Genomic DNA, 22960 nt, shown 5'->3' with positions numbered 1-22960 from the left:
GTCTGGAGGCTGCCCGGTAAACCGTGAAGCCGGTAGCGCTTGGGCTTCGGGCAGCCCCTATGCCTCCGGACCCTGCGCCCCCAGCCGGGCACTTCCCCTCCGGGGCTCCGGCGGCTCTGCGTAACTTACACTGTATAAGTTACACAGAGCCGAAGAGGAGCAGAGCCCCCGCAGCTGGAGGCTCTGCTCCTCTTAGGCTCTGTTTAAGAGCCGGGCTGCCCCAGCGCTACCGGCTTCGGGCAGCCCCCGTGCCTCCGGACCCTGCGCCGCCGGAGCCCGGGAGGGGAAGTGCCCGGCTGGGGGCGCAGGGTCCGGAGGCAAGGGGGCTGCCCGAAGCCAGTAGCTCTCGGGCAGCCCCGCTCTTAAACAGAGCCTCCAACTGCTGGGGCTCTGTGTAACTGACACTGTGTCAGTTACACAGAGCCCCTGCGGCTGGAGGCTCCAGCCCCCGGGGCTCTGCTCCTCCCCGACTCTTCGGCTCTGTTTAAGAGCCGAGCGCTATGGGCTTTGGGCAGCCCCCATACCTCTGGACCCTACGCCGCCGGAGCCCGGGAGGGGAAGTGCCCGGCTGGGGGCGCAGGGTCCGGAGGCAAGGGGGCTGCCCGAAGCCCAAGCGCTACCGGCTTCACGGTTTGCCGGGCAGCCTCCAGACCCTGCGCCCCCAGCCGGGCACTTCCCGTCCCGGGCTCCGGCGGCGCAGGGTCTGGAGGCAGGGGGCTGCCCGAAGCCGGTAGCGTTCAGGCAGCCCGGCTCTTAAACAGAGCCGCCATTTTCCCGGACATGTTCGGCTTTTTGGCAATTCCCCCCGGACGGGGGTTTGAGTGCCAAAAAGCCGGACATGTCCGGGAAAAAGAGGACGTATGGTAACCCTATGCTGGTGGGTCTGAGGCCTGCACGTCCCCCCACCCCATTTTGTACCAGTGTAACTGTACCATATACGGGGGGGACGCCCCCGGCGGGGACACAGCTTTATACATGAAGGTGCCTCGCAGCGGTAGAGGTTAGGCCCAGCGATACCAGTCGGTTCGAACGACCTGCACCCCCCGGGTAGGCAGCGGGGGTGGAGGGGTGTACCAGTCTCACTGGCGCAGCCCCCGTTAACCAGCGCAGCGCCGGGTGGCTTAGCAAAGCAGGCAGGCCCAGGCTTTGGGAAGAGGAACCGCCAGCAGGTCTTTGGTTAAAGGGCGGGGCAAGTTCAGCACTTACACCCAGCCAGGGCTCTGCTGCTGCCCTGGCGCGTGAGCTTGGACCGGTCACAAACACTCAGTGCCTCAGTTTCCCCAGCATAGGCCCACCCACACACACTGCCCTGCCCCCCGGCCATTGCTGTAGGTAGCCCTTTCAGCTCGTGTGGGGGAAGGGGCCCCCGCGGGACTGAGCCGTGTCAGTTAGTGAAGCAGGGACGTGCTCCCCCCACCGTGCAATGCACGTGCGTCGTGTCCTGCCTGCAGAGCTGGGCCTCGCTTTGCACAGCACATGCCTAGGCCATGCCGGGCACCATGTGTGTCTCCAGGTTGCGGCTGTTACTTCATGCGGGGGGGTGAGGGGTGCTGTCTGCACACTGTTCCTACGTGCCCTTTGGACTCCACTGCACTGCCATTACTCAGGCTAACGGTCTCTAATTAACCCGCCCCCCAGAACATGGCCACCTCCCAGCCCCACTGAGGGAGACCAGGGCTGACCCCAGGGCTGGGCGGGAGGGGGGAGGCTCAGGGTGCGTGGGGGGCAGGGCTGATCAAGAGGCGGAGCAGTGTGTCTCCTCAGCAGTCACACCCCCGCAGCCGGGCTGTTTTAAAGGGGGGTTTATTGCAGTCGCTGCCCTCCAGGGAATGCCCTGGATCCAGCACCGAGGGCTCGTGGGTAGGGACATACAGCAACGGCCTCCCGCTGCCTGCCGGGGCTCCCGGCCCCCTGCCGGTCACGGCGGCGTCAACTCGATCACGTGGGTGGGTGGAATCAGCAGCTCCTCGTTCACCTGCGCAGGACAAGCCGAGGCCACAGTGAGGGTGAGGGGGCTCTCGGGGGGCACACCACACCCACTGGCTTGGAAGAGTCCCCGGGGCCCTCACTCTGGGCGGGGACGAGGTGCCACTACTCTCTGCCTGCTGGCGTTATACTCCGGATCCCAGCCGCGGGGGGGAGAAGAGCTGCTCTATTCCCCTGCCGGGTCCAGGCGGACTCTAGTACTGGGGCTCCCCGTTCCCATGGGAGGTGACTGCCGCTCAGCAGGGCTCAGGGACAGTGAGCGCCCCCTGCTCATCCCCACCTGTCCTCTCCGTGTACAGCGAGTGCTGCGTCTGGGAAGGCGCCGGATTCCCAGCCCTGAATACTCACGTCGTAGAACAATAAGGCACGTACTGCATGTGCCCCCCGTCCCCCAACCTGGCACCTTCGCTAACCCTGCACGCCGGGGACCTAGGACCCTTTGCCCATCTCAGTCCAAACACTGCGGGGTTGGTTTCTCTCTCCTGCTCTGCTCATCTGTCCCAACGGCATCCTCTCTCTGCACACACACGATCACTTCACCCCCTGGAGAGGTGTCTGCTGGGCCCACCCCACTACGCAACCCTCTGCTGGCCTTCAGAGCCCCTCCTGGCCCTCTGCCCATCCCCCTGGCATCTCTCCACCACTCCACTTGCCCACCTTGGCTGGCAGAGGATGCACGGGTAGGCCCTGGCTGCAGCCCCAAGGACCAGCCTGTTCCACCTCCCACCGCTCAGAAACCACCTCTTCTGCTTGCCTGCAGCCCGCGAGGTGTCAGCCGGGCCGGCTATACGCTGCATCACCTCCCCTCACCCTTGCTCACTGCCACAGGGCCATGGGGGCAGCTGCCATGCAGGGCCTCTGGCACCCTTAGCAATGAGCCCTCCCGTAGCGCTCCAACGGCCAGTGAGGGGAGCTCCCAGAGCCCGGGCCCTTGTCCCAGCGAGGTACCAGCTCTCCCACTCACCTTGGAGGTGACGTACTGATGCAGCAGCATGTGCAGCTCCGTGTTCTGCTGCTGGAGCCCGTCAAGATCGGTGAGCAGCTTCGCCCGCTGGCTCAGCACGGAGCTTCACAAAGAAGGGACATGGGTGAAACCTCCCGACGGCAAAGCCTCTTCCTCAGGGGCCTGGCTTTTAATGCCCCCTTTGCATTTCACACGTACAGCTGTGGCCCCGCTTTTCTCAAGAGCAGGGGGTGAGCGGTGCCCCCGCCTGGCTAAACTGATTGTGTCGCCCACAAATTGCCCCTGGCGTTTCAGATGGATCCTGTGTTCTTCCCAGCTCGCCCTCCATGGCTGAGTGTAGCCCAGAGAACGCCACTGACATAGCCCGGTCCCCGCTGACTGCAGGGGGCCCAGGGACTGGGAAGCTCAGCTGGGGGGAGGGTTCTGTCTGCTCGAGCGACTGATGCTGTGAATGTCACTGGTGGAAAACCTCCATCAGAGGAGACGGCGCTGCAGAGTCACGCTCCGGTCATTTACAGAGCACTCCAAGATGGGAAAGAGCCAAACATGAATCATCCACATACAAGAAACTGATCTTCTACTATCCCACCACCAGGGGTCACCCTACCTCCAGCCACCGCCCAGCAAGGGGTCTTGGGCCAGGAACCAGCGCTTCCCCACTGGGAGCTGGACTCCACCGGAGTTAATGAATGGCCAGTTAACCCTTTGTACAGACAGTGTCTGCAGGTTTCCCCAAGCTGAGCCCACGTGAAGACAAGCCCCCCAGGTGTGCACTGGCAGCTTGGGGGGCAAGCAGCCCAGAGGGCTGGTGTCTGCAGCACGTCTCTAAGGACAAGCCCCGTCAGCACTGCCAGGCCTGGTGCCCTCACACCCGAGGGTGGGGTGGTTGGGGGCCCCCGGCTGGGGCACTTACTAGTATTTCTCCAACGCTGCCTCCAGCGCATCCCAAACCTTCAGCTTTGGCTCTGGGATGACGTGAGCCAGGGCCTCCCAATACTCAGAGTCCTTGGAGTTGTCCCGTTCCTCCATCACCTTCTTCACCTGCGGCCGCTTGTCCCTACGGGGGCAGAGAGAGGAGCCCTGGGCTCAGGGCACAGCTCTGCCCATCCTTTCAGTCACCCCGCCAGGTCTGAAAGGAGGGGCCATTGCTTGGGGCAGCGCCGGCATAAGCCTCACAGCTCCCTGCGGGCAGTGACTGGCTCCTCTCCTCCACAACTGTTCATTCACGTCTGCCTGCCCCACCACGTTCACCCCACCCGATCCAACCTGCTCCCCACTGCACAGCTCTCCCGTGCCGAGTGAACCCCACTCGCTGTGGGGAACCCACCCTGCCCCACCTCTTGTCAATGTCGCCTACAGAAACCAGTTGTGCCTGGGGGAGACGGCGGGGACCTTTCCACTGCTGAGCAGACCAGCCCAACCTCTATACCCCAGCACACCCGCCCACTGCATTGGCAGCCAATCCCCAGCCTAGATGCCCCTCTTCCACTCTCCCCAGCCTCACTCCCGCGGTTCCCGGGCCCTTCCCCTCCTCCAGCTCACACGCTCAGATCAAGGGGCTACTCCTGCAGCCCGTTCTCTCCTACTCCTCATATTCCCAACCAGCTCCCCGCCCCATTCCCAGCTAACGAGCTCCGCGCACGGCCCAACCTGACCTCGGCTTCTGGAAGTCCCGGACAAATGCTTTGAGGGCCTTGAGGACGTCATCGGGATGGAAGAGCAAAGAGGACGGTGACGCCGCCGAGCTCTGATGGGCCGTGCCTTCCTCCTTCAGGGCGGCCGATCCCTCGTTGTCTGCTGAATCCACAGCGAGTTCTTCAGGGCCCTGCTCCTCTGCCCACTCCTTACTCTGCCCGGCAGCCACACGCACCGGGAGTGAATTCCAGCCACACAAGGCTCCAACTACAGCTAACCCGTTAATGCTCCCCCCAGCCCACAGCACCTCTACCCTAAACTGCAAACCCGGGAGGCTTCCAGCCATCCGGAGCCCTGCTTTAGTGACATCTGTATTTACTGGGCACAAAACACAGGGGCCTGGGAGCCAAATTCAGCACTGGTGGAAACAGCTTAGACTTCGCCCATTTCAATGGCGTCATGGCTGCAGCCGCTGGACCACGCCGGTTCTCTTGATAAGAGCGACACCAACTCCCTCCCCCAGTGCGGGACTTTACAAGCCCCATCTCCTCCCGGGGCTGCTGGGTCTCATCCCACGATGCCCACGTTCATCGTACCTGGCTGGAGACGACCTGCTGGGCTTTGAACGTCAAGAAGAAATCCACCAGCGTATACACGTCGTCTTCATTGTCAATTTCGAGGGCCTGGAGAAAGGCAGAGAAACGGCAGGTCAGGTGGCAGCTGGGACTCCGAGATGTTGCTCTGGTCCCTTCCCAGGGGCCTAAGCTAAATTCACAGCCCTTCCCTTCCCAATGCAAAGGGGGCTGGCGCGGGACCAGCAGGAGTGCTCAGCAGGGGCAAGTCAAAGACCAGGTTCAGGTCAAGCTCTTGGTCTCTCTCAGTGAGATGTCAGACACCGGGAGCCCTGCAGCAGCACATGCTTCCCCAGGGAAAGAGAGTACGTCACACAGCTCCAAACCCATCCCTCTTCCCAAATTAGGGAAGAGGAGCCCAGCTCTCTTCGGGCAAAAGGGTGGTGGCCACAAAGGACCTCAAGAGGGTAGGCCCGGCGGGAAGGGGACGTGAAAAGTGGAGTCTTAGGGGGAGTGGCAGGGATATCTGCATGGGGGGAATGGAGGGCTGTACTAGGAACGACGCAGGACAGGGTGGGAGCCGGAAGGCCCAGGAGTGTATTGGGGATGGGGTATCAGTGGGAGCGAGGCAGGAGTGCCAGGGGAGTGGGAGCTGATGGCACTAGGGTTGGCAAAGAGAGGAACTGGCTTCAGGTACATCCCCTTTCTCTTATTCCTTCTGCCTTTCAATCCCCCTTGGGAAGGGAGCCTCCCCCCCGCCCCTTCCCCAGCTAAACTCCCGGACCAGAGCACACGAGATCGCCCCGCTGAGTCCTACGGGAAGTTACATGTGCACGGGACTTGCCCCTCCTCCCTTCCCCTCCTTGCAGGTGACGAGCTTCTAACGGCAGCATCTCAGCAGGGCCGCCCCTGTGGAGCTGCATCATCCACCAGCAGCTCTCAGCCCGCAGGCGCCGTACTCCTTCCCCAGCACACCCTGCTGGTTCTGGGGTGTGTTCCTGCAGTGCCCCTACCCATGTGCTTTGTGCGAGACGCCCAACCAACCGCAAAGATTGCATCCAGCCTCATCAGGGAGCGCTCGTGCCTCTCCAGAGGCTGCAGGAGTCCCAGCAGTTTGGTCTCTATCAGGAAGCCCTTGGAAGGAAATCACAGGAAGACGTCGAGTTCACAGGAGCGAGTGTTTCAATTCACACTAGGATCCCAAAGCCGCTAACTCACCCAGAGCCAGCCACAGCCCAGTTACTCTGTGCTAACCTCCATGCTCAAATAACGAGGACTCAAGTGATCCAGAGGGATGGGAACATTTCTCCTCCAGGTCTATAATGTAGCACAGCTCACAGCTCTGAACCTCCTGCCCTGGGCGTACTAAGAGAGGTTTTTAAATAACATTTGCAATGGGGATTTGAATCCCACTGCACATACCCTAACCTGCCGCAGACTGGGGTGTGGAAAAGCCCAATCTCCTGGGGGGTTAGCATTCACACAACAGCAGGATAAGGGTGGGGCAGGGCCTGGTTACCTCGGAAATCACACCCCCCTGTGCACTTGGAGATCACTTTCTAGTGCGTCTGATGGGCATCAGCTGGGACAGGATGTATGGGAATGCCAAACTGAATTATACTGTTCAGCCAGTAGGTGGCACCAGGTAGAACCCTCTTCTCCGGAGCTGGTGACAGCCACAGCGGGCAGTGTATTAAAAACCCGTGTATCCCTCTGGGGTGGACCCTCTACGCAGGCCACATCTGGTACGTGACAGCTGTGACACCCCGTCCAGCAGCTGTTTGATGTGGAAGGTGTCACTGAGTCAGAGGCCCGAGCCGTCTCCAGCAGGGCTCGCGCTCACTGAGTCGCTGTTGGACAACTGGCAGAGCTGAGGGCGCTGGGCTGCGAGTTCCTGCAGGGCTGTGTTTACCCTGGCAGGGGGATCTCCCGGGGCCTGTGCCATGGCGCGACAGCTGTCTGACCCTGCCGATCCATAGGACACTCCCCGGAAGGACGTTTTTAGATCCCTACAAGCTGTTGCAAACGCAGCTTAGCTAATTGCCATTTTGATGTATCCTCTATTGCACCAGCCCCGTTCTACCCCCTCCCCCAAGGTGTGGCAGGCAGGTGGCACCAAACACGTCAGCATCTCCCCTCACACACACATTCTGCAGCAAGAGATGCTGCCCGGGCAGGTGGAAGCTCACGGCCGCACTGTGCCGGGTGCTGCTGTAGAAAGCACGGGGACCTGACCCTGGACCGATGACATTTGAACCCATTGGAAGCAGAGTGGGGGATCAGGAAAAGAAGACAATCCTCAGATCCAAGAAGCTGTTCTGAGAAGGACCGGCCCGACGAAGGGCCGACACAGAGCCTTCTGCGGTCGGAGCTGGCAAGGACGGACTCACCGACTCGTCGCACAGGAGCTCCAGGATGTGTTTGACAGACTTCACCGAGATGTGCCGAGGAGGTTTAACTTCCTCTCCAGCCTCTGCTGTTGCCTCTTTTCTTCCTCCCTCCACACCCTCCTCCTCCTCTTCCTCCTGGCTGCTTTCTGAAGCACAAGGGGAGAGGGAAGCTCAGAAGACCTGTCACCTGCTGCACTCACCTGGCACAGGTAACCACCCCTGGGGAATCAGCACAGGAGTCTATTCAGAGGGCTGTCGGATGGAGAGCCATGAAAGGGGAGATGCTGGGAGGCCTGTCTGGAAGCAGTGCCAGCCATCTCGTGTGGTTACCACTTCAGCAGCTGATGCAAACCTCAGCAAGCAGTTCACAGCTGCAGGGGCGGCTGTCATTGCACTGGCCTCTAGGAGCTGGAGACAATGAGGAGCAGGGGGGTGCGGGGTGGTTGGGAGCGGAGGAGTTTCCATTTTAAAACGGGATTTGCAGAAAAGGTGCAGGGCTGGCTGTGATGCCACCCCAGCCTCGGCCAGCGGGCAGAGGTGCATGTCATTAGAAAGAGATCTGGTCTGGCTGTCCCAGGGGATTTACAATGACGACAGGTCCCTTCGCTTTCCTTCCACACCCCGGAGAGGCAAAGCAGAGCAGGGCACTGAGATTTGGGGTCAGGGGGTTTATCCCCGCCTCGTAAGGACTCACTGAGCCCTCCTGGAAAGTCGCTGAACCCCTCTGGGCCTCAGCCTCCTCCTCCGGGATGGGGTGCAGGGAGGTGTCAGCAATCAGCACATGGGAAGGGCTTTCAGATCCTGGGGGAATTACAGACGCCACGTGTCCCACCTGTTAATGCCATCACTTCCTGGGCCAGCTTGCTGGCAGATCTGATTGCCTTGCGGTGCACGATGGGGCCCACGTTGTCCAGGAACCAGGAGTCAGGCTCCACCCAGGGGAGCCCCAGCTGCTGGGTGTGAATGACGCGATCGGCCTCGAGAGCTTTCCACGCCAGCCCTTTGGCTTCCTCCTCGTTCATCAGCCAGAGCTCCAGGAACTTCTGGGCATCGATGACGGCAAAGTGTCTGCAGGGAGGGAAAGGCCCTGCCGGTGACTGGCTTGTCCCGTGCAGCGTTCCATGCCCTGGACACTGGGGTCCCCCCGTGGGTCAGACGCCCCTGACATGCTCAGTCCCAGGCTTCGGAGATTAACCTCTCCCCACAGCTGCCCGTCGAGTGCCACAACAGGGCTGCAGCTGCCTTTAACTTGAAGACAGTGGAGCAGATCACAGAGACTACAGGCCACCCAGCAATGCTCGACTTTGAGCCAAGCAGGCAGGGGAGGGTGGCTGCTCTCTGCTGAGGCCCTGGGGGTCCTGGCAAGTTGCCCTCAAATGCTCATGCGAATTCTCCCCGCGCAAAGAGAGGACGCGTCTCTGGGGCACACCGTACCTCATCGTTCTCTGCAGATCCTTGTACTGCTCCACGATGCGCTTGTAGTCGGCCGTCAGGGTCTGGTTCTCCTCCTGGAATTGCTTTATCTGTTTGGCCAGTTTCATTCTCAAGGCATTGAGCACGTCATGCAGCCTGAGGAGGAGGGCAGGCTGTTAACAACAACAAATTACTCCCCAGCGCATTCGGTGCCAAAACATTACAAATTCTGCGCCAAAAAGATTAAAATTCTGCACCCAATATTTTCAAATTCTCATAGACTCATAGACTTTAAGGTCAGAAGGGACCATTATGATCATCTGGTCTGACCCCCTGCATGCTGCAGGCCACAAAACCGTCCCTACCCCTTCCCTGGACTCTGCTGTTGAAGTCCCCAATCCTGTGTTTTAGTGACTTCAATTGGCAGAGAACCCTCCTGCTAGTGATCCCTGCCCCATGCTGCGGAGGAAGACGAAAAACCTCCAGAGGCTCAGCCAATCTACCCTGGAGGAAAATTCCTTCCCGACCCCAAATATGGCGATCAGTAAGACCCCGAGCATTTAGGCAAGAGTCTCTAGCCTGACCCCTGTTAGCCATTATATTATTTACCTACCATTGTTCGGTATTCCTTGGCTACTATGTTTTACCATTAAACCATTCCCTCCATAAACTTATCTAACTTAATCTTAAAACCAGACAGGTCCGTCGCCCCCACTGTTTCCCTAGGAAGGCCGTTCCAATATTTCACCCCTCTGACGGTCAGAAACCTTTGTCTAATTTCAAGCCTGAACTTCCTCACGGCCAGTTTATATCCATTCGTTCTCGTGTCCACATTAGTACTAAGCTGGAATAATTCCTCTCCCTCCCTTGTATTTACCCCTCTGATATATTTAAAGATAGCAATCATATCCCCCCTCAGCCTTCGTTTTGTCAGACTAAACAACCCAAGCTCCTCTAGTCTCCTTCCATACGACAGGTTTTCCATTCCTCTAATCATCCTAGTCGCCCTTCTCTGCACCCGTTCCAGTTTGAGTTCATCTTTTTTAAACATGGGAGACCAGAACTGCGCACAGTACTCCAAATGAGGTCTCACCAGCGCCTTATACAACGGAAGCAGGACCTCCTTATCCCTACTAGATATACCTCGCCTAATGCATCCCAAGACCGCATTGGCTTTTTTCACCGCCACGTCACATTGTCGACTCATAGTCATCCTGCGGTCTACTAGGACCCCTAGGTCCTTCTCCTCTTCCGTTACTTCTAACCAATGCGTCCCTAACTTGTAACTAAAATTGTTATTAGTCATCCCCAAGTGCATCACCTTACACTTTTCACTATTAAACTTCATCCTATTTCTGACACTCCAATTCACAAGCTCATTCAAGTCTCCCTGCAGAATATACCTATCCTCCTCCGAATTTGCAACGCCTCCCACCTTCGTATCATCCGCAAACTTTATCAGCCCACTCCTGCACTCGGTTCCGAGGTCAGTTATAAATAGATTAAATAAAATGGGTCCCAAAACCGAACCTTGAGGCACTCCACTAGTAACCTCCCTCCAACCTGACAGTTCACCCTTTAATACGACCCGCTGCATTCTCCCCATTAACCAATTCCTTATCCACCTCTGGATTTTCATATCGATCCCCATGTTTTGCAATTTAACCAATAATTCCTCATGGGGTACAGTATCAAACGCTTTACTGAAATCCAGGCATATTAGGTCCACCGCATTTCCCTTATCTAATAAGTCCGTTACTTTCTCAAAGAAGGAGATCAGATTTGTTTGGCACGATCTGCCCTTCGTAAAACCATGTTGTAATTTATCGCAATTGCCACTAATCTCCAGGTCCTCAACTAGTTTCTCTTTCAGAATTTTCTCCAGCACCTTGCACACTACAGATGTTAAACTAACAGGCCTGTAGTTACCCGGATCACTTTTTTTCCCTTTCTTGAAAATAGGAACCACATTAGCTATTCTCCAGTCTAACGGGACCACCCCCGAGTTTACAGATTCATTAAATATTATCGCTAATGGGCCTGCTATTTCCCGTGCCAATTCCTTCAATATCCTCGGATGAAGATCGTCCGGTCCTCCCGACTTAGCCCCATTAAGGTGTTCAAGGTTTGTTTCACCCTCTGTCACGGTGCTAGTATCCCGAATACCTCCACTGGCCTCATTAAACACCGATGCAAAATATTCATTGAGATATTGCGCCATTCCTAGAGTATCTTTAATCTCCTCTCCGGCTATAGTCTTCAGCGGCCCCACTTCTTCTTTCTTTGCTTTTTTCCTATTGATATGGCTGTAAAACCTCTTACTATTGCTTTTAATTCCCCTCGCTAGGTCCAACTCTACACGGCCTTTGGCCTTTCTCACTCTATCTCTACATTCTCTGACTTCACTAAGGTAAGTTTCCTTACTGATCCCTCCCTTTGTCAAATAAATGTGGGGGCTCCAGCCTGGCAGTGGGGAGCACAGGCCACTGGCTGCACAGAGGTGGGAGATCACCCTGCAGCTCCACCCCGCATCCCGGGGCACAGATTCAGCGGTGAGGCTGCACGCAACCCTGACACAGCACAAGGACTGGGCCTGCCCCAGAAACAGCCCAGAGCCCTGCCCCGCTGTGCCAGGTGCACCAGGTGTGGGCAGGCAGGCTCCGCAAGGCAAGATCCCAGTCTGGAGGGGCTTAGTGTGGGGGGACCCAGATGTGGGTTGAGAGGGTTCTGTGTGGGGCAATCCGGGTGTGAGCAGCTCAGTGGGAGGTCGGGGGGGATCTGGATGTACAGGGGCTTGCAGGGGGTTCTGGGTGCAACGGTAATGGGACTCTGCAGGGTGGTCCAGGTAAAGGTGGGTGGGGCTCAGCGGGGGGGGGGTCCTGGATGTGGGGGGCTCTGTGGGGGGTCCAGATACTGGGGGAGTGGGACTCAGTGGAGTGGGGATCCAGGAGCAGCTGGTTGGGGCTTGGTGGGGTGGGGATCCGGGTGCAAATGACTTGGGGTGGTCCAGGTGCAGGGGGTGTGGGGCTCATCGGAGGGGTTCTGAGTGCAGGGGGGAGGTGAGGCTTGGCAGGAGGGTCTGGGGATGAGGGGGTCTGGATGCACGAGAGTTGGGCAGATGGGGGAGCAGCTCCCTGTACAGGGGTCCCTCCCCCTGCAGCTGAGGAGTGATGGGTGCAGGAAGTGGGGTGGGAGGGGAGTTTGCAGAGCTACCTGCAGCCGGGGGAGAAATCTGGGGGTGGGTCTGACCCAGCCCTGGATGCCATGCAGGGGAAGAGGAAACCCCGTCCTCCCCAGCCCAGCCGGGACTAGCAGCTAAACCCAGCGCAGGGTAGGAGCCACCAGCCGGGTGTTCCCCATTCCTGCCCCCGCCCCACAGTGATTTACCTCTCTGCCGGCTGCCCTGGGCACCTGAAACATACTGCTGGGGAGGGGCGCATGACCGCTCTTGTGGCTTCCTTTTGCTTCCCCATCAGAAAGTCATTTTTCTGTGGGGAAGCAAAGATATCCGTGGGGGACGTACATTCTGTACCCGTGCAGAATTTCCCCAGGAGTAAATAAATCCATACATACAGCCAGAGCCGGACATACAAGGACGCAAGCATGTCCTAGCGCCTGAACATGGGTCACTCCTCACCCCTGTCCCAGCCCAGTGGCTGCAGCACCCCCAGAGGGGGAAGGACTCTGCTCACAGAGCCCCTGTGCAAAGCCCGATTATATTCAATCTTTGTGGGGGGAGGGAGAGGGCTGTGGGCTGCAGTGAGAACATGGACCGTGACCCAGAGAGTGCTGAATATGGCTGCAGGCGTTGCCCCAGCCCCACACAAACTGGGCTGATCTTTTACCGGTTGAGTTTCCTTTTCTGCTGGGATTTTATGATGGTGTTTTCCTCATCCCGTTTCTTTAGCACCTGGAAGTTGTATTCCAGCTTCTCCTGGTTCAGCTGGTAAATGGCTTTCATTTGCTGCAGCTGCTGCTCCAGGATCTGAGATTCCAAACAAAATAAAAAGCCATCCTCTGTTGTTGACAGGGGAAGGTTTGCAACTCCAGAGCCCCTCCCTGCCATCACATGGCTGGCCCTGGGGCTCTAGAAAGAGGGTGCCTAGAACGGACTCCCCAGGTTCTACCGGACAGTGCAGAAGTCTTACAATGAAGCTCCTTCTCTAAAGGACGAGCCCTGTATGAAGCCCTCCTTGATACCAAGGTGCTACAGACATTCCCTGTACTGCCATGCTATCGAACCCCTCATTTAGCCTGTCACCCACCAACTCAGTGCCATGGACAGAGAGTGCATCAGCTTCCTCGCCCCCATGCCAACCCCTCAGGCAGCAGCATGGGCAGCCGTGCACCAGGTCCTGTTCCATCGGCTGGCAAGGGGAGTCACCGGCTCAGAACTCCCTGCCAGCAGCCCCCAGCCAAGCGACGTCAGCGCGAGTGTTAAGGGGCCCTCAGCTGTCATGGCAGCACACGGGCGAGAGGCAGCATCTACTGTCCGAGCTAAAGCCGCACAATCCAGGTGCAGGTGTGAGAATCTCTCTGCCTCCCTCCTGTTGGACAGGTTGTCATTCAAGCACTTGAAGACGCATCGGTAGGAAGAGGGTTATTTTACTTCTCAGTCACAAGGTCTGCAATATGAATGGTGGTTACTTAGGAAGACAGAAATTGCCGTGCCGGGCAGACCAGGGATCCGGGTAGTTCAGTCTCTCGGCTGAGTGGTCAGTACAAGTGGCTTCACAGGAAGCCACAATCACGGATAATTCTGGAATAGTCTATCCAGAGGGAAGTGCCTTCTGAGCCTAGTCCGATAAAACTAACATGCATGAAGGTTTCTATCCTTGTAACAGGGGGGCAGTGTTTGCCTGAAACACCTCCCCCCCGCCCCCCAAGAGCAGGTGCTGATCGCAAGTAAGCACGGCCAACTCACGAATACATGAGGCTCACTACTCCCTCTGGATAGAAGAGAGCTGGAAGTGACTGTCTGAGAGGATCTAGGGGGCATGTTGAGCAATCACAAGGGAGGAACCCTAGGGGTACCCCAGCTGGGGGGGGGGGGGGCGGGTTGCTACTGTTAACTTTTTGTACACGGAAGCCAAGCCCAGAAAGGCTGAGAGTTTGATTCTGCTGCCCTTCTCTCCCGTCTCAGTACAAGTGGTGCAGTTTGCGGAAATGTAGCCATTTAGCTTAGCCCTGCTAAAAAGAAAGAGTCCCTTCCCCATGACAGCCACCGAGCGGTTGCTGTGTTCTCCTTGTGGGCCCCATGCACTCAGTGGGGTCCTGTGTCTCTGCTCCCCGCACCTGTACGTCGTTCTCCAGCTGGATTTTGATGGTAGTGTACTCCTCGGCATCCTGCACCCGCAGCTGGTTCAGCTGCTTCTCGTACTCCTCCACTTTCTGCATGCGGGTGATCAGGTTCGCCAGCTGAGGGCAGGAGACCAGAGGAGAGTCAAATGACTGCAGAGAATCGCCACGGTTCTGATCGGCTGCTCAGCCTTCCCAATCCCAGCTGCCCCGGCAAGTCCAAAGCAAGGAGGGATATGGATCATTCCCAGGCAGCAGCCCAGTGGGGACAAGGGACCCTGGGCTATCACCGAACCAGGCAGGAGTGTCACTCCCTGTGCCCAACACCGGACAGTCTTTACTTCAGATACTAACACTATGTCTTTCCCTTACACACAGTGCACACGGGGTGTAGTGTGAGTGTGACTGGAACAGGCGGTACAGAGCCAGCCATCTGCTCTAGTCCCTGAACGCCTGCCCACCCGGTATGTGCTGCTAGCCAGGCTAATCGGGTGCCCATTCCGTCCCTTTCCTTTCAGACCCCTGAAGTGATGCCGGCTGTTCCTGCTCCAGGCACATCACAGCCACCAAGGAGCCACAGTGCAGCAAGGAGTCCGGGTACAAAGCCGGGGCCAGAGCTCAGCTGGTATAATTTGCATTGCTCCGCTGAAGTCCGGGGGAGCTCGGCAGATCTACGCCAGCTGAGGATGTGGCCCAACAGTCAATCAAACAAAAAATGAGTAAAAAAAAAAAAAAGACCAACCACCTACGGGATCCCCTGTCTATTCATTCAATTCCAGTCTGCCCGTCACTGAGGTATCTCGGGGCCCTCTGCACGGACTCCACGCTCCAAGGTGGCTGGCCTCCGTCATAAGAGCAAAGCAACCAGCCCTGGCTGAAGGGGCAGTAGTGACGGGGGCAGGGCAGAAGGAAGTGGGAATCCTGTGTGTCCTAGCACAACGGAGTCCAGTACTCCCCCCACACTGAGGTATATTTCATCCTACCTCAGCGTGGGGGGCTGGACTAGAAGCCCTCTTGATCTCCCTTCCAGCCCTACCTTTCTGAGGTTATAGAATCACAAAGTCATAGCAACGTAGGCCTGGAAAGGACCTCGAGAGGTCGTCTAGTCCAGCCCCCTGCGCTGAGGCAGGACCAAGTGAACCTAGAGCACCCAGCGGCGTATTATCGCCTAGGCCGACAAGGCCTAGGCCTAGGGCGGCAAATTTATAATAGCAGCATTTTTGTAATCGGGACATCAGTGACGCTGCGATTCTACCAATCATAGCGCGTATTGAACCCACCAATGACGGCGCGACGCCGTTTAGTAAACATACTCGCAAGACTCCTAAATGTTAATAATATGACTGGAAGGAAGAAATTAAGCGGTTCTCAGTTTTGGATCCATGCGTGGTCCCGCGCTATAAGCAAAATCGCGCTATACAGACGTGTGTTCAAGCGAGGGTCCGCTGTACTTGTAATTTTATTTATAATAAAACTTGTAAATGTTCAATTATTTTAATGAAATTTAGATTCATTTTAGTTCAAACGAATTTGTAAAAAAACTAAAACAAGTTCATATGGGACCAGGAACAGCAATTATTTCAGGGCCTGGGGGCGGCAAAATCATTAATCCGCCACTGAGACAACCCCTGACAGGGGTTTGTCCAGCCTGTTCCTACAAACCTCAGGTAATGGGGACTGCACAACCTCCCTGGGAAGCCTATTCCAGAGCTTCACTCCCCTGAGAGTTGGAGAGTTTTTCCCAATAACTAACATAAATCTCCTGCAGATAAAGCCCATCACTTCTGTCCTTCCTTCAGCAGACATGGAGAACAATCGATCCCCATCTGCTTTAGAACAGCCCTTCACAGATTTGAGGACTGTTATCAGGTCCCCCCCTCAGTCTTCTTTTCTTAAGACTAAACAGGCCTGGTTTTATTAACCTTTCCCTATAGGTCAGGGTTTCTAACCCTTTTATCAGTTCTGTCTCTCTCCCCTGGACTCTCTCCAGTTTGCCCACAGCTTTCCAAACGTGTGGCGCCCAGTGGACACAGTGCTCCAGCTGACGTCTCCCCAGCCTCCCGTGTCTTCTTCAAGGTACGGAGCGCTAAGGACAGGGAGCGCAGGGCAGCCTGATCCTGCATTGCTAGGCTGCCGAGTTACGCCTGCCTTGTAGCAGGCATCAGCCCTACAAGAGGAGGGCAGAGTGAAGCATTCATTACCCTGCCAAGGGCTGGGCTTTAGCCCACCTGCTCTCTGCCCACACCTGGCCCCTTCTGACCCCAGGCTCTTCAATGTCAAGAGCGGGCCCAGGGACTGAGACATGGTGCTGCTCAGTGCCTAGGAGCCTTCCTTCGCTGATCACAATTCCCCTTAGGGCCCTTACCTCCTGCGCGTTGTGGGCCTGCATGACTTGCTCCCATTTCTTCTTGTTGCTGCTCAGCAGCTCTCGCCGTTCCAGCTCGAAAGCTTTCTGAGGAGGAGACAGTGCTGTGAGCGGGTCGCCGGGCACACCGCAAGGCCCGCTCCCGGCTTGCTGCCAGCGCTGGACAAGCCTTGTGTACCGGGCCAAGCTCCAGGAGCAGTGGCAAGAGGCTTCCGTGACAGAAGCCAGCTCCAGATCGCTGCCAGGTGCCACCCAGGCACAAGCACAGCATCCTCTCCCTGTGCCCGAGGTCACAGCAGGGTTCAGCGGCAGGGCTGGAAAGAGAACCAGTCCTCGGGATTCCAAGTGCGCTGCTCTAACCGTGAGACAACACGCTCTCCCTATTGCCCCGACAGCACCCCAGACCAGCAGCTGCCAGGTACAAAAGCTGGTGTGACTGGGTCTGGGGTTAAGCGGGCTGTTGGCTCTCTCGGTTTGTAGGAAGATGTCTGTGAACAGCGTAGCGTGGGTGCGAGGATGAAATCCAGTTCACACAACAAGCCACTACATTAAACTGTCAAGTATCAGAGGGGTAGCCGTGTTAGTCTGAATCTGTAAAAAACAATGCAAGTCATCTGAAGAAGTGAGGTTCTTACCCACGAAAGCTTATGCTCCCAATACTTCTGTTAGTCTTAAAGGTGCCACAGGACCCTCTGTTGCTTTTTACATTAAACGGAAAGATACGGTCTAGCTCAACCAAAACGTATGGGCCATTGGGTGAAATTCTCTGGCCTGCATTCTACAGGAGGTCGGACTAGATAATCAGAATGGTCCCTTCTGGCCTTACACATCTGGGAATGAACAGTCATCACATAGAAGCAACTTTCAGTCTCTACTGGCCTGGGCTCCACTGGATCCCTAGTAACTTAGAGAGGGAAACACCCCAGAATCACATAACCAGAACCGCAGCACTCCGTTCATCTCCAGTTTTACTTCTACCTGGCAAAGTGAGAGCTCTGGTCCACAGAAACATCTGAAGCCAGAACCCAGTGTTGCTGAAATGCCAGTGTAATGAGCAAGAGACCCCTTTGCCGGAGATAATTCCATTAAGGAGAACTCCCTGGTGGATTTATCGTGAGAATAATTCACTGCTTGCTCCCATCCTGCTATGGGGCCAGTTGCTACCTCAATCTGCGTGAGTTCCCGACGGTAAGTTTTCATTAGGTTTCTGATCTGCTCCTCCATTCTCTCCACCAGCAGGTTAATGTCGTCTGACTGCTTCTTGAGATCCTTCACATACCAGTCATCTTTGCTTTTCAGCTCCTGCAGGAGAAGAGCAGACAGGGAACTGAGAAACGCTGCTCTGCAGAGCTTCAGCACAAGCCAGAGAACCTAACAATCAATATCCTGCATCTGCCCCTTCAGCCATTATGGAAAGTGACGAGGGAAGAGAACTGAGGAACAGAACAGTGGTTAGGAGAGAGAAGAGATGATGGGAAGATCTACTACACTTGCTAGCAAGGAGGAGGAAGCCCCAATTCCTGGGCTATTTAACCCTTGTCTGGACTAAGGGGGGCAGGACTAGAAAGCCCCAAGAGTAAATTACAGGAACAATCAAGCATTGGCAGGGAGATTACTCCTGGGGGAATTCTGTAAAAAAAAAAAAAAAAATCACAATTCTGCAACAAAAAAAATTAAAATTCTGCACACATTTTAAAGTTCTGCACATTTTATTTGTCAAAAATCACACCAGTTTCAATTATTTTTGGTCAGTTATTTCAAAATACCTGTCAGCAATTATGTCTGTAACAATACAGACAACAACAAAGATTCAGGAAATGTTTTTTGAGAAATGGATTCCTTACTAGGCATATCAATACAGAGCTCTGAGTAGTAATTCATTTAAACTACAATACAGAACCGTATTTCCCACACCCCTCAGCAGCAGCACAAAAGCTTGGAGAAATCAGGGGTAACGGAAGAGCTGAGGGAGAGGCAAGTAACTTGCTGGGAAGAACCCTGGGTGTGAACTTGGAGGGTTGTTGGGTATGGGTGGGAAAAGTATGGAACAGGTTTCTTGGGTCCTGGTCTGTTACTGCCAGGACATGAGTGTATGCTGAGTCTGTGTATATGGATTTGTTATTGTAGGGGAGCACAGTCCCCTGGCCTAAGAGAAGAGACAGGCAGTTCTGGGTCACTTACTCTTGGACAGTGTCCCTCTAACATTAACATGCTCCAGCAAGACCCTCCGTGCCCCACAGCCGTCTCCACACACACACCCGCACTCCTGGCTCCGGCAATCTACCTGCTGCAGTTCGCTGATGAGCTTGTTCTTCTCTTCGATGAGCAGAGCACACTGCTGCTGCTGCAGGTTGAGCACGTCCCACAGGTCCTGCGGGATGGTTTTCTCTTTGGCCGAGCCCCATTTCGAGGTGATCTCTTCAAACTTGTCCTGATTAGTCTTGGATTCATTCTCCAGTTTCTCGAGCCTGCAGAGAGCAGCCAGCACAAGGCAGATAACGCAACTGGGGCTGGTGGAGGGTTCGGCGGCTGCCCTTGGCCCCGTCCACATTGAGATTTCCAGCCGTGTTAGTGTCTTCCTGGACAACCAGCTTTAGGGACTAAATCAGTTTCAAACCAAAGGGTAGACGAGATCTTAGTGGGGCAACAAGCTTTTCTGTAGCCCTAACGATAGGCTCCATCTCCCGATCTGAAAAGGCTTCATGCACTGAGAGAGACGACTCTGCAGCCAGTATGTAGAGGACACGACAAACATGGCTGCAGGACTGGTCTCTGGCCCAGAGCCCTGGGAATGCACTGGATTCAAAGGGAGCACATTACACAAGCAGAAATTGGTCAGAACAAACCGGCTGTGGAAATGCTCGTCTGGCTAGCTGGGTCTGTCGGGAGGCCAGCGTCGCAGCCCCCCTGCACCATTCCCACTGCTGCCAGTGGGCTTGGCCAAGGAAGCCCAGCTCCAGCAGCAGGCACCGACCCAGTGAGGTTCGCATTAGCAGAAGGTGCTGGATCTGCAGCACAAGGGACCCAAGGCCTCCATTCATCCATGGAGCAGGTCCAGTGCCCGTAGCAGCAGCACACGCTTCCCTCACACACACGCCCTGCCAGTGGGCCATCGCCAGGGACTGAGGGGTTTTGTCTTTCCTAGGGAAACTTCCAGCAAGGCTGCCAGCCGAGAGATGGACACAGATCACCTAAGAACTAGCCCAGAACAAAACCATTGCACACCGTCCCCTCCCAAAGTGACCCACAAGTGAAAGGCTCACGATTTCCTATCAGTCCCCTGGCTCTCCGGTCCCAGCAGGTTCCTGGGGAGTGCCATGAAAATGACTGGGGGCTCTTAGGAGGCACAGGTCCATTCAGCAACGTTGGACTTGTTTGCCCATGATAACGGGTAAATCCCACAGCAGGGAGATGGGGCTGAACAACCAGGCTTCTCTACTGCAATCCCAAAGAGGAGAGGCCAGTGCTGGCTCCTCTAAACCAGGGCTGGTGGCTAAATGAGACCCTGCAGGCCACACCGTTCTCACAAGTAATCACCATCACCTTCCGTGCCCGAGTGCGGGCTGGGGAAGCTATTAACACCAGCATGCAATGCTCCATCCAGATCCAATCAGGCAGGCCGCATTGCATGCTGGGACCTGCAGCTTCTCCCTGCCACCTCTGCATATGACAGATGAGGGTGGCTGCCATTTGCCCCTTGATGTAAATTAAACCCAGTTCTCGCCTGCCAGTGAGTTGCCAAAGCGGCCCCAGTTGATTGGCATGTGGGTGGCCCTGCTCCGAGCTGACGCTGTCAGGGGATGCGCAGGGCCTAGCAGGGGAGCAAAGATCTTCCTGCCAGTGACACAGCAGAGCTGCGGGATCTCTTACCTCTGTCGCTGGAGTTCGTCCTCCTCAGCCCTCCTCTGGGTCTCCCTTGCGTCTGCAGCCACCTGGATATTGGTCACTAGCTGCGTGCCGTCATTGAGCAGCTTAGCTAGCCTCTGTGAACACAGCAAAACGACAGAGCAACCCACGTAGGCAAAGGGGCCCAATCCCCTTGCAGTGGAGGACTACTTGGCTAGCATTTTTCAAGCCAAGGTGTCTAAAGTCTGGCTCCTACATCCATATTTAGTACCTAAATACAAGTAGTCTGTGCACCTGCTGCTTCCACTGAAGAAGAAAAAAAGTTTCATTTCCCCTGGTGACTGTGGGTCTTCGAGATGACTCCCAGCATGGACCCACATGCCCCACCCTCCTTCCTCACTAGGTCAGAGCCTCACAACAGATTCTCGATCTACAGGAAGGAACCGAATGCGCCCGAGGCATGTGTGTCACCTGCAGGGCAGCTCTACGCAGGCAATCATCTCGAAGAATCATTGTTACCACCATGAGGCCCAGTTCTTCCCAGTGGGTTCTAGCTTCGCTACACCCTTAGTGCGATGAGCGAGTACCACGCACCATGGTTTGTACTTTGAAGCTCAGTATAGCGGGTGCTTGCCTGGCTTTAGCTGCAGAGTTGGAAGTAGGAGGCTGTTTTCAGGAACTCCTAAAGGTGAATAGGTAGAAGAAGCTGGTGCTTCAGAAGCAACATTTTTCAGGAGCTTATGGTTGTAGATCTGCCTGGCACATGGACATGTTTTTCAAACATTAGTTCTCGCTATGTCAAAACACACAGGTCCATTGGTTTACTCTGGGCTGTGACATCACTGGCTGCCTGACTAGGAGTCCGGAGCCAGACGTGGGATTCAGGGGCCCTAAGCAACTTGCCCGTGTTGATCTCTATTGCCATAGCTGAGTTCTGACCTGTCTGCTTTCTTCTATCTGCTGGTGGCTCCGGCTCAGCTCTTCTGCCTCAGCCTTCTTCGCATCTGGATCTTCTCCGAGGGCCTCCCTGTGTGGGGACACGGGGAAGAGAAACACTTTAGTAACACGTCATCTTCCATAGCTTAAAGAGCTCCCTGGAGCCATAGCACCTGGTTCTGTGATCCTGTCAGATCCCACAAGGGCGAATCAGCGCAGCGCTCGATGGAAGAGGGACCCAGATGCTCTCAGACGCTGACGGGAGATCACGGGGTCCCCCCATCATGGCGTGAGAGCTTAGCACTGACTACAGGGTTACTGCCATGGTGGAGCACGTCAGTGTCCGGTGGGGAGGCTCCTGCCTAGTCAGTTCCAGCGGATTGCTCTGTGTTTGGTTCCACGTCTCGTTGGCAAGGCAGTTGGCAGGGATTGCAGAGGCGCACCGGCCCGTTGGGCCCAATGCAGAGAAGGCGGCTGGTCTTCTATTGGCCCCGACCCCTAATTCTAAGGCTGCTGCTCCCACAGCCCGTGTCCCACGGACCGAGCAGTGACTTGGCTACAGGAGACACCAGCCCAGGGAGGGGGAAGCATCAGTCCCTGGGACAGGCCGGTCGGGCATCCAAGACCCACAGTTGGGCCCCCAGGCTGCCCCCGTCCAACCCACTGACTTTCACATTGTCGGGGGGCGGTCGGAGGGGCCCGGATCAGCCCAGTTCAGGGTCCGGGGGGCGGTCGAGAGGGGCCGGTTCGGCCCGGTTCAGGGTCGGGGGGGGGCCGGGTCGGGAGGGGGACGATCGGGGAGGGGGTCCCGGCCCCCCGCTCTCACCGGCGCTTGGCCTCCAGCCGGGCCGCGATGCGGAGGCGCCGAGCCGCGATCCGCTCCTCCTGCTCCTCCGAGTTCAGCGACGGGCGCCACAGCTGCCCCGGCCCCTCGGGCTCCCCCTCGCCCAGCGCCGCCCGGCTCATGCCGCCCCCAGCCCGGCCGGCCCCGGCCCCGGCCCCAGCGTCGCTAAGCAACGCGGCGCGCGGCGTCGGGGGCGGAGCGCGAGCTCCGGCGGGGCTTGCGCTCGGGCCCCGCCCCCCGCAAACCCTTCGGCTTCGGCTCCGGCCCCGCCCCCTGCGAATCTGCTCTGCCTCGGCCCCGCCCCCTGCGTTTGGGCTCCGCCCCCTGCAAACCCGCGCTTGAACCCCGCCCCCCGCAAACCCTCGCGCCCCGGCCCCGCCCCCTGCAAACCCGCGTTTGGGCCCCGCCCCCACAAACCCTCGCGTTCCGGCCCCGGCCCCTGCAAACCGTCCCTCAGGCTCCGCCCTCCGCAAACCCTCACGCTCCGGCCCCGCCTCCTGCAAACCCCCGCGCTCCGGCCCCGCCCCCTGCGAACCCGCTCGGCCCCGCCCTGCTGCAAACCCCCGCGCTCCGGCCCCGCCCCTTCAAACCCTCGCGTTCCGGCCCCGCCCTGCCGCAAACCCTCGCCCTCCGGCCCCGCCCCCTTCTAACCCTCGCGTTACGGCCCCGCCCCCTGCAAACCCGCGTTTGGGCCCCGCCCCCACAAACCCT

General features: G+C 57.0%; 1 protein-coding gene across 1 annotated transcript; it reads right to left on the bottom strand.

Annotated features, from left to right (window-relative positions):
- Positions 1-1787: 1787 nt before the first annotated feature.
- On the bottom strand, positions 1788-22524 carry LOC135982134 (dynein regulatory complex protein 1-like). The gene is made up of 17 exons (XM_065587413.1): positions 22232-22524; positions 21409-21496; positions 20494-20606; positions 18908-19091; positions 17788-17925; positions 16624-16710; positions 14256-14378; positions 12806-12945; positions 8982-9116; positions 8380-8615; positions 7548-7693; positions 6202-6291; positions 5182-5268; positions 4606-4799; positions 3864-4007; positions 2951-3053; positions 1788-1975 (listed from the first exon to the last, which is right to left on the bottom strand). The coding sequence occupies exons 1-17, from the start codon at positions 22369-22371 to the stop codon at positions 1919-1921; spliced, it is 2205 nt and encodes a 734-aa protein (XP_065443485.1). The 5' UTR covers positions 22372-22524; the 3' UTR covers positions 1788-1918.
- Positions 22525-22960: the final 436 nt, after the last annotated feature.

Source organism: Chrysemys picta, chromosome 3 (assembly GCF_011386835.1).
Source record: "Chrysemys picta bellii isolate R12L10 chromosome 3, ASM1138683v2, whole genome shotgun sequence".
NCBI lineage: Eukaryota > Metazoa > Chordata > Testudines > Emydidae > Chrysemys > Chrysemys picta.
The sequence above is the reverse complement of the archived record's forward strand: the minus strand, read 5'-3'. Positions and strand labels throughout refer to the sequence as shown.

Coding starts and splice junctions, on each gene's coding strand:
- LOC135982134 (XM_065587413.1), bottom strand. CDS start 22,371: ATGAGCCGGGCGGCGCTGGGCGAGGGGGAGCCCGAGGGGCCGGGGCAG. Junction 4,800..5,181: donor AGCAGGTCGTCTCCAGCCAG/GTACGATGAACG, acceptor GCTGCCGGGCAG/AGTAAGGAGTGGGCAGAGGA. Junction 4,008..4,605: donor CGGGACTTCCAGAAGCCGAG/GTCAGGTTGGGC, acceptor CTGCCCCCGTAG/GGACAAGCGGCCGCAGGTGA.